The 10,788-nt window shown below is 49.7% G+C and overlaps 1 protein-coding gene across 1 annotated transcript in view; it reads left to right on the top strand.

Annotated features, from left to right (window-relative positions):
* Mfsd13a (major facilitator superfamily domain containing 13A) overlaps positions 1–10,692 on the top strand; it is a 19,072-nt gene extending 8,380 nt beyond the window's left edge. The window contains exons 2-9 of the mRNA XM_021151744.1: positions 1,712–1,954; positions 2,559–2,641; positions 3,054–3,506; positions 3,611–3,734; positions 4,771–4,867; positions 7,481–7,652; positions 7,727–7,920; positions 9,870–10,692. Coding sequence (XP_021007403.1) covers positions 1,787–1,954; positions 2,559–2,641; positions 3,054–3,506; positions 3,611–3,734; positions 4,771–4,867; positions 7,481–7,652; positions 7,727–7,920; positions 9,870–10,138 — 1,560 coding nt within the window. The 5' untranslated portion in view covers positions 1,712–1,786 and the 3' untranslated portion in view covers positions 10,139–10,692. The remainder of the gene's footprint in view (positions 1–1,711; positions 1,955–2,558; positions 2,642–3,053; positions 3,507–3,610; positions 3,735–4,770; positions 4,868–7,480; positions 7,653–7,726; positions 7,921–9,869) is intronic.
* The last annotated feature ends 96 nt before the right edge of the window (positions 10,693–10,788 follow it).

The raw sequence follows: 10,788 nt of genomic DNA on the forward strand, positions 1-10,788 counted from the left end.
TTAGTGATTGATGGGGGGTGGTGCAGCCTATCGTGGGTGGTGCCATCCCTGGGCTGGTGGTCCTGGGCTCTATAAGAAAGCAGTCTTGGCAAGCCACGAGGAGTCTGGGACTTAGTAAGTAGACCATGCTGGCATGTTCTGCTTCCTAAGTGCTGGGATCAGAAGCATATACCACCGCAGCCAGCCATATCTTGATCTTTTGTTACGTTGTTTTTGTTTTGAACAGGGTCTCAATATGTAGCCCTGGCTGTCCTGGGGCTCAAGGTGTAGACCAGGCTGGCCTTGAGCTCATAGAGATCTACCTGCCTTGGCCTCTTACATGCTGGGATCAGAGGTGTGTACCACCATGCCTAGTCTTGCATTTTGTTATTACAGGTTAGATTTCTCGAGAGCTTTTTCCATTTGCCCCGGTGGTGCATAGAAATTGAATTTTGGAGGTCAATTAGAAAGGCTTTAGCATCAGATAAACCTGGATTCAAGAAAGGGAAACATTTATACGCGTCGATGAGAAACCAGGGAATATGTGAAGTCTGGATTCAAATCTATTGCTTTTTTGCTATGTGATATCGGCTAAGGTCTTCAGCATATTTTATTTTATTTTTTTTTTAAATAATTTTTTTAAAGATTTATTTATTTATTATTATATGTAAGTACACTGTAGCTGTCTTCAGACACACCAGAAGAGGGTGTCAGGTCTCATTACGGATGGTTGTGAGTCACCATGTGGTTGCTGGGATTTGAACTCTGGACCTTCGGAAGAGCAGTAGGGTGCTCTTACCCACTGAGCCATCTCACCAGCCCCCCTCAGCATATTTTAATTTGAGTTGTTCTACAAGACCATAATAGTGCTTCCTAGGGGTTGTGTAAAGATAACAGTCATGTCAGTGCGCATTGATTAAACACCCTTCTCAGTAGCGTTTCATCCCGTCACCAAGGCTGGCCTGAACCATGTAGTCCAGGCTGACATGGAATTAGCGGTCTTCCCAGAGCTGGGCATAGAGGTGTATGCCATCATGCCTGGCTCATAGAGTATTTTCTATGAGCTTTTCCGTTTAATCTCTCTGGTCTAAAAGAAACTAGGGTTAACCTTATTGGGGCTGCCTACCCTATAAGCACACTGTGGCCCCCCACCCCCAGGTCACAGCTAGACCATCTTGGTTAGACGGCATGCCAAGTATCCTGTTTGAGTACTTGGATGCCTGCCTTCTCTTCCCATGAGCCATCTCAGTTTCCCGTAGCATTTCTAGAGCATCTCGCTTAGATGTTTCTGCTGTACCTCATGGGTAATTCACCAGCTTTGTCCTTTTTTTTTTTTTTCCGAGACAGGGTTTCTCTGTGTAGCCCTGGCTGTCCTGGAACTCACTCTGTAGACCAGGCTGACCTTGAACTCAGAAATTCGCCTGCCTCTGCCTCCCAAGCGCTGGGATTAAAGGCATGCGCCGCCACACCCGGCCCATCAGCTTTGTATTATACGCAAATTCCTTCCAAAGGAAATGAGTCTAAGAAAAAAAAAAGTTGTTTTTTTTTTTTTTTTTTTTTTTTTTGGTGTCAGGGATTAAATGTAGGAGCTAGACTAATAGGCAATCGCAGAGCTATACAGACCCCAGCCTGGAATGAGTTATTCATTTTATGGTTATTGAAGGTCTCAGAGAGCTGGCTGGAGAGGTAGTTCTCTCTGACCCTTGTTGCTCACTGGCTTCTTCTTCCCCAGAGACGAGGATGGTCGGACGGGTAATGTCTGTGAGTCCTCCGCAGTGCCCCTGGGGCTGAGGCTCCACCAGCAGCCATGGGGCTGGACTGGCCCCAAGCCTGGCTATTGGGCCTGCCCACAGCTGTGGTGTACGGCTCGTTGGCCCTCTTCACCTCCATCCTGCACAATGTGTTCCTGCTGTACTACGTGGACACCTTCGTCTCGGTGTATAAGATCAATAAAGTGTCCTTCTGGGTTGGAGAGGTAGGCCAAGCATGGGGCAGCTAGCACAGTGGGAGACTGGGCATCGGGTTTCCAGGTAGACAGAAGGTGCTGGGTCCTGTCCCAGTGTTAGGCTCTTGGGCAGACTGTGCAAAACTCAGCCAGAAAAGCTGGTAGGGTTATTTATTTATTTATTTATTTATTCATATGAGTACACTGCAGCTCTCTTCAGACACACCAGAAGAGGGCATCAGATCCCATTACAGATGGTTGTGAGCCACCATGTGGTTGCTGGGAACTGAACTTGGGACCTCTGGAAGAGCAGTGCTCTTAATCTCTGAGCCATCGCTCCAGCCCTTAAGGACTCTTCAGGAGGATTCTAGAAGCACTCTTGGCCACTGCCTTGGCGCTCCGCTGTTTGTATGTTCATATATAATATACCCACGGGCATCAATCGGCTGGATACACTTAGCGGCTGCAGTGGGTTGCTGGAGTTCAATGTGTGTACCAGCCACCAGAGGGGTTTTGGCAGAGGAACATGCACAAAAGCTTGCCGGCAGGAAGAACTGCCATCTTTGGGGAAGGTGCATGGACTGGTGTTAGGGAGCCCTGTACACCCCACCTGCCCATCTCTCTCTTATTGCAGACGGTATTTCTCCTCTGGAACAGCTTCAATGACCCCCTCTTCGGCTGGCTCAGTGACCGTCAGTTCCTCAGCTCCCAGCCCCGGTGTGTCTTAGGGGATGGCACTTCACTGCCCCGTCCGGCTCTGATGATCCCCCGAATGAAGGACTGCTGCTCATATTTGGGGGAGGGGAGGGAGGGAACCCAGATGTGATAGGGGCATGGCTCAGCCAGGGGAAGGGGTTGACCCTAGTGTGACATGGGGCTCATCCCTTGCTTCTTAGACACTCCCTTCCCTTTCCCTTTTTGGGCCCTGGCCCTGAGAATCGGTATCCCATAGCACTTTGGGTAGGGCAGTAGGACTGAGGAGAGGGTAAGCTGTCTCAGGTCAGGGGCTGGAGACTTGGGGTGTGTATCTAGGTGTGAATTCCTCCATCTGTCTCTTGGGCCCAGCCAGGGGAACCAGGGCCTGCCCTGGTTTAAGGGTTACCTCCTAACACCTTCCTCTCCCTGACAGGTCAGGAGCAGGACTCTCCTCCAGACATGTGGTGCTGACCCGGGTCCGGGCTCTGGGCTGGCATGGGCCGCTGCTGGCACTGTCCTTCCTGGCATTCTGGGTGCCCTGGGCCCCTGCTGGCTTGCAATTCTTACTGTGCCTGTGCCTTTATGATGGCTTCCTGACGCTCGTGGACCTCCACCACCATGCCTTGCTGGCCGACCTGGCGCTCTCAGCCCACGACCGCACCCACCTCAACTTTTATTGCTCCCTCTTCAGTGCAGCTGGCTCCTTGTCTGTCTTCGCCTCCTACGCCTTTTGGAACAAGGAGGACTTTTCCTCCTTCCGTGCCTTCTGTGTGGTACTAGCTGCTGGCTCTGGGCTGGGCTTTCTGGGGACCACACAATTGTTGAAGCGGCGGATTGAAGCGACCAGAAGGGACAGGGGTTGCCCGGGCCTGGACCTGGATGGTGGGTAAGTGACTAGCCTTGGCTTTCTACGCTCGGAGCCTGATTTTAACACCCAGTCCTGGCCTACGCTGGCGTAACCCCACGTTTTCCTTTCCCCTCTGCCGACAGCGTGTGTGAAGAGGAGCCGCCAGTGGGTGGTGAGGAAGCAGGCAGCATCACCTTGGGCCAGTACCTCCGGCAACTGGCGCGCCACCAAAACTTCCTGTGGTTCGTGGGCATGGACCTGGTACAGGTATGGAGAATCTTTCCTTCACCCCTCCTTCAAGAGCTGGAAATGTGGGAAGTCAGGAGAGCTAGTTTCTAGCACTTTCTGTGTTCCGTACTCCCTTGTGTCATCTCTCTCCCCTGCCCCCTCATCCCCATGGTGCCTAGAACTGTTGAAACCAGAGCCTTGTATATTTTTAGGGAATCACTCTCCCACTGAGCTACACCCCTGCCTCTCTCCCTGTGAGCTTTGGCAGGTCTCAGCCTCCAAGGCCTTGTCTTCATCCATCATAAGACTGAAGAATCCTTTTTTTTTTCCTTTTTTTCTTTTTAATTCTTCTTTCATGTTTATGGGTGTTTGGCCTGAATGTCTGTTTGTGTACAAGTGTGTGCCTGGTACCCAGGGAGCTAAAAGAGGCTGTCAGATCCCAGGGAACTAGAGTTAAGAAGGCTGTGAGCTATCATGTGGGCCCGGGGAGTTGATCTTCGAACCTCTGGAAGAGAACAGCCAGAGCTCTTAATCACTGAGCCATCTCTCTAGCTCCTGAAACAACCTTTTTAAAACAAACAAACAGCCGGGCGTGGTGGCGCACGCCTTTAATCCCAGCACTGGGGAGGCAGAGGCAGGCGGATTTCTGAGTTCGAGGCCAGCCTGGTCTACAAAGTGAGCTCCAGGACAGCCAGAGCTATAAAGAGAAACCCTGTCTCGAAAAAACAAAAAAAAAACCCCAAAAACAAAAAAACAAACAAAACCAAAAAAACCACATCAAAAACCACTTCTAAAACCTAGGTGTATACAAGTTAGCCAGACTTAAAAATGATTTATTCTTATGCCACGAAAACATAAAAATTGTTCTATTTGCTAATTTTACTATGCCTTCAAGCTAAAATTCCATAGGCCACAAGGGATTGTCATTTAGGTTTGTTTGGGCATATTCCATGTTTGGTGATGTGGGACAGTGTGCACTCCTGCTCTGGGGACCAGGGCTGGGTTGCTGCTCTCCCCTGCTGGCCTGTGAACTGTCATGTCCTCCTGCCCCCCACCCCCACCCTCTGTCCTGCAGGTGTTCCACTGTCACTTCAACAGTAACTTCTTCCCCCTCTTCCTGGAACACTTGCTGTCTGACCACATCTCCCTGTCCACTGGCTCCTTCCTGTTGGGTGAGTAGTGCCTCGGGCCAGCGGCTCCCACGTGCTGCCCCAGGTCTGTTCTCCGTGGGTGGAGGTTAGTGGATCTCATTTCAGTCAGGAGCGATGGTGACACCCAGAGGCACTGTGACAAAGTGCAGCGCCCGGCCGCTGTGCTGTTATCTGAGTGGACTTGGCTGTACTTTTTATTCTTTCTGAGCCATTCATTTTTTGTTTGTTTTGTTTTGTTTTGTTTTGTTTTTCTTTTCTTTCTTTCTTTTTTTTCTTCTTTGAGACAGGGTTTCTCTGTGTAGTTTTGATTTTTGTGGAATTTGCTCTGTAGACCACGCAAGGCCTCAAACTCACAGAGATCTCTTACCTCTGCCTCCTGAGGCCTGGAATTAAAGTCTGCGCTGCCACACCCTGCTTTTTTGTTTTTTGTTTTGTTTTTCCCACCACTCTCCTTTGTAACGGGAGGGTGATAATAATACAGTGGCCCCTGTGTTGATCTGTTTCATACCCATCGGTCAGCCAACCCTGGGTCCAGAGTGTTAGGAGAAAGATCTGTGGCTCCATTAAACATGCAGTCTTTTTGTTGTTGTTGTTGTTTTTTCCGGGACAGGGTTTCTCTGTGTAACCCTGGCTGTCCTGGAACTCACTCTGTAGATCAGGCTGGCCTCGAACTCAGAAATCCGCCTGCCTCTGCCTCCCGAGTGCTGGGATTAAAGGCGTGCGCCACCACGCCTGGCTAAACATGCAGTCGTTATGCTCACATGTTTATTATCTACTGCTTGTGTGGAGAGTGTGTGGTGCACGCATGCTGTGGTGCACATCTGGAGGACATAGGACAATTTTCAGGAAATGGTTTTTTTCTTCCACCATGTGGGACCCAGGGATCAAACTCAGGTCGCCTGGCTTGGTAGCAAGCCTCATTACCTGCTGAGCCATCTCACTGACCCTAAAGCCTTTTTCTTTCCTGGCCCTGTCTCCTAATTGATACAGTGTAACAGGTATTTGCATAGCATTTACATGGCACTGAATATTATAATCAAGACATCAGGCCAAGCTTGATGACATACACCTGTAATCTCAGCATTACAGAAACCGAGGCAGGATTGAGGAGAGTTTGATGCCACCCTGGATCTAATAAATACATATATTAAATTGATAAGTTAACTAATTAATAAACAGTAACAACAATAAGAACACCTCAAACAGCAAATAATTTTTAAAAAGGAAAACAACAAAAAGAGAATTTAAAGTGTATGAGAGGAGTTGAGGATGTAGCTCAGTTGGTAGAACCTGGATGATCCTCCCCTGCTGGACTGGATTCCCTAGCACCACATAAACATGGCACGGTGGTCCACATCTATAACTGACAGACTTGGGAGGTATGGTTAGGACCACAAATTCAAGGTCAGCCTAGACTACATAGCAAGTTTGAGGCTAGACTTGGATATATGAAATCCTGTGTCAAAAAAAATTGAAATTGAATTTTTTATAAAGATTTATTTATTATAATACATAAGAATATTGAAGCTGTCTTCAGATACGCCAGAAGAGTCGTTATGCAGATCTCATTACAGGTGGTTTCCAGCCACCATGTGGTTTCTGGGATTTGAACTCAGGACCTTTGGAAGAGCAGTCGGGTGCTCTTACCCACTGAGCCATCTCACCAGCCCGAAGTTTTTATTTTAATGAAATAAAAGGTTGAGCATGGCAGTGTAGGCCTTTAATCCCAGCACCCAGAAGAAAAAAGCAGGCCGATTTCTGGGAGTTTGAGGCCAGGATGGTCTACATATTGAGATCCTGTTTCAAAACAAAAACAAAACAAAGTAGGTAGAGTGTAATGGCACATACCTTTAACCCCAGCAGTGGGAGGCAAAGGAGGTGGATCTCTGTGAGAGTTTGAGGATAGCCTGGTCTACAGAGTAAGTTCCAGGACAGCCAGGGCTACACAGAGAGACCCTGTCTCAAACAAACAAACAAACAAACAGACAAACAAACAAACAAACAGACAAATGAGCTTAAGGACATGTAGACACTAAATTAAAAGACAAACAAAAGTATCTGGGAGTATGTATATAGACCCTGTGCAGATACAATGTCGTTTGATATCAAGGTCTTGAAAATCCATAGACTTTGCTAGCCATGAGGGGTACTAGAGTCAACAGCCATGATCCCAAGGGACTACAATACCTACCCCAAAGGGCTTGTGGAAATTACGGTGTGAAAAGCAGACTGGAGAGATGGCTCAGTGGTTAGGAGCACTGCTGCTCTTCCAGAGGTTCCAGGTTTGACTTCCGTTTACCCACATGGTGGCTCACAGCTGTCTGTAACTCCAGTTCCAGGGGATCCAATGCCCTCTTCTGGCCTCTGCAACCAAAACATGCGTACACATAAAACATACATATATCATATATGTGTATATATATCATATATGTCATATATATTGCATATATATGCCATCAAGACATGCATCCATATAAAATAAAAATTAAAATATGCTAATAACATGCGAAAAGTACAAGACATTGTCTGTTTGCAATGAATGCAAACTGAGCCCGATTATTACAATGTCAGTTGCCAACCCTGTTGAGGCCGAGGCATTGCTTCTGAAGAAGTGGGCCCCTCTTCCCTCCCCAGGCATCTCCTATGTCGCTCCTCATCTCAACAACCTGTACTTCCTGCCCCTGTGCCGGCGCTGGGGTGTCTATGCAGTGGTGCGGGGGCTCTTCCTGCTCAAGCTGAGCCTTAGCCTCCTCATGCTGTTGGCTGGCCCAGACCACCCCGGCCTGCTTTGCTTCTTCATTGCCAGGTATGCCCCGCCTGCCCTCGCCCCCACACCTCTGTGTCCACCCGTTTTACGCTGGCCTCTCTCTCCCTGGGCAGCAACCGTGTCTTCACTGAGGGTACCTGTAAGCTGCTGACACTGGTGGTCACTGACCTGGTGGATGAGGACCTGGTACTGAACCATCGGAAGCAGGCAGCCTCGGCGCTCCTCTTTGGCATGGTTGCCCTGGTGACCAAACCTGGCCAGACCTTTGCCCCACTGCTGGGCACCTGGCTTCTCTGCTTCTACACAGGTAAGGCTCATGGAACACAGCTTGCTTGTACCAGCTCTGGGTCTAGTGAGGGGGACAGAAGGGCTGTGCGTAGGCCTGTGCTGCCTTGGGATGCTAAGCCTTGCTGGCCCACCCCTCCATGTTTTCATAAGTGAACTGATTCATTCAACAGATCAGCATAGACCTGTATAGGCTGGGCTCTGTGTGTAAGGGGAGTAACATGGTAGGGCATATGAAATCTTAGCTGTCTTGGAGCTTAGATTCTAGATGGGTGTTGGTGGTGCATGCCTTTAATCCTAGCAGTCAGAAGGCAGAGGCAGACAGATCTGTGAGTCTGAGGCCAGCCTGGTTACAGAGCAAATTCCAGTATAGCCAGGGCTACACAGAGAAACCCTGTCTTAGAAAAAAATGTTTTAGACAGGGAGAAGGGTGGACAGGGTGACCTATGGACTGGGTTTTCAGCGTTTAAGGAAGCTGTTTGGAGAATTAGGGGCTGGGAAGAGACCTGGTCAGATTGATGTTTGGAAGAAGTTTGCTCGAGCTGCCCGGATAATACATACAGATCAGTGTGGTCAGCAGCTCGGAGGTCATAAAGACACAGGGCCAGAGGCTGTCGAGGCTTGGGCTAGGGAGGGCGCAGTGGGGTGCATTGGGAACTGAGGTGACACATGAGTGTCAGGGAGTGATTGCTGAGGACCGAGAGGCATGAGATATGATGGTGTCTCTCGTGAGAGGGGAAGGATGTGAGAAAAGGGTTCAAGGCCAGCCTGGTCTGCAGGGTAAGTCCTAGGTCAGCCATGACTGCACAAAGAAACCCTGTCTCAAAAAGCAAACCAGGCTGGAGAGATGGCTCAGTGGTTAAGAGCCCTGGCTGCTCTTCCAGAGGTCCTGGGTTCAGTTCCCAAAGCCCACATGGCAGCTCACAGCTGTTGATCACTCCAGTTCTAGGGGATATGACACCCTCACACCTATGCACGTAAAATTAAATGATTAAAGGGGTGGGGCGGGGAGCAAACCAAGCAAACGGAAGAATGGATCTGGTAGGAGTTGGCAAGATGGAAGAGACCTGAGATTCTAACATCTAGGAGATGGAGGTAGGAGGATGAGGAGGTCAAGCATTCCCTTCAGCTACAACAACCTAGGGTGCATGATACTGTCTCAGTAAAGAACAATGTGCCAGGGCTGTAGTGTAGTAGGAAGAGCACTTGCCAAGTATGTATGAAGCCTTGAGTTTAACTCTGGAACCGGGTGACTCGCTGTGGTGATGGATACCCGCAATCCCAGCACTCAGGAAGTGGAGGCAGGCGGATCGGAAGTCTGAAGTCATCCTTGAGTACATAAGGAATTTAGAGCTAGTCTGGACTAGATAGGAGGAGGAGGAGGAGGAGGAGGAGGAAGGAAAGAATAGAAAGCAGCTGGAGCAGTAGCTGGATATGGTGGCATATGCCTTTATTTCCAGAACTTGGGAGGCAGAGTCAGGAAGTGAATTCTGTGAATTTGAGGCCAATTTGGTCTACATAGTGAGTTCCAGGAAAGCCAGGATTACTAGAGAGACCCTGTTTCAAAAATTTTTTTCAAGTAAAATATAGATGATAGATTTGTGGTTAGGAATTGTGGCATATACCTATAATCCCAGCTACTCGTTAGGAGACTGTAATATTGAAGCCAGCCAACAGTGACAGTTTAAAAAGACTTTTTTGTTTGTTTTGTATTTTGAGACAGGGTTTCTCTGTATAGACTTGGCTGTCCTGGAACTCGCTCTGCAGACCAGGCTGGCCTCGAACTCACAGATCCATCTGCCTCCCAAGTGCTGGGATTAAAGGCATGCGCCACCACTGCCCGGCCTCTTGCCAGTCTTAAGCACACTTTTAGTTGTGGCTTAGGACACTTGTGATGTTTCTTTTACCATCCTATGGGCTTTGAAGGGTTAACTGGGCTGACCATGCTCCTCTTGTGTGCTCTCACCCCAGGTCACGACCTTTTTCAGCAGCCCCCAATGACCCCTGTGGGGAGCGTTCGGCCATGGCCAGAGCTGCCAGCCCCAGCCGCAGCCCCCGCACAGGCTCCCACACTCCGCCAGGGCTGCTTCTACCTGCTGGTGTTTGTCCCCATCACCTGTGCACTGCTGCAGCTCTTCACCTGGTCCCAGTTCACGCTGCATGGGAGACGCCTACGCACGGTCAAGGCCCAGCGTCAGAACCTGGCCCAGATCCATACTCTGAACATTAAGATGGTGTGAGAGGCCCAGCAGGACCACTGTGCTGAGATCCTTGGCCTAGTCCCAGCAGTAGCCTCTCGTGCTGACCGCATCCTGTTTCCTCACCTCTGGGTTCAGCCTAGAGAACAATGGAGCTTCTGGGGCCGAACCAGGAGCATCACCAAGGACTGCCCCTTCTTTAGTCATGTGACTCAGCTTGTGCAAGGGCTGGGCCCTGTGTGCTCAGGGACCTGCGACTCCTGTCGGGTAGCAAGAAAAGAGGACCAGAAAGGGTATGGCTGAGTACGGTGCCCAGGAGCTGCCTGGGACCTGTAGCTGGGGCTGGCCACTTGGTGGGCTCGGGAGTTTCTGAAGCTGTGACCGCCCCTCTTGCCCACGCAGGAGAAGTCGACTGAAAGTGCCACTCGCCTCTCCTTTTAGTCGTTTCTCTCAGAGGGTTCTCTGCTTCGGCTATGCTTGAAGTGACATGCCCTCTGCTGTAGCCCCCTCCCGCCCACGCCCCCAAAGCCCAGCAAGGCCTCTAAACTCTAAAGAGGTTCATCTCACCTCAAATCAAGTAAAGCCAGTCATTCCAATTTTTTGGGTCTGTGCCGTGTGTGTGTGTGTGTGTGTGTGTGTGTGTGTGTGTGTGTGTGTGTCAGAGGGTTGTTGGGGGCTGGGAAACAAAAGTT

The sequence above is a fragment of the Mus caroli genome, chromosome 19 (assembly GCF_900094665.2).
Source record: "Mus caroli chromosome 19, CAROLI_EIJ_v1.1, whole genome shotgun sequence".
NCBI lineage: Eukaryota > Metazoa > Chordata > Mammalia > Rodentia > Muridae > Mus > Mus caroli.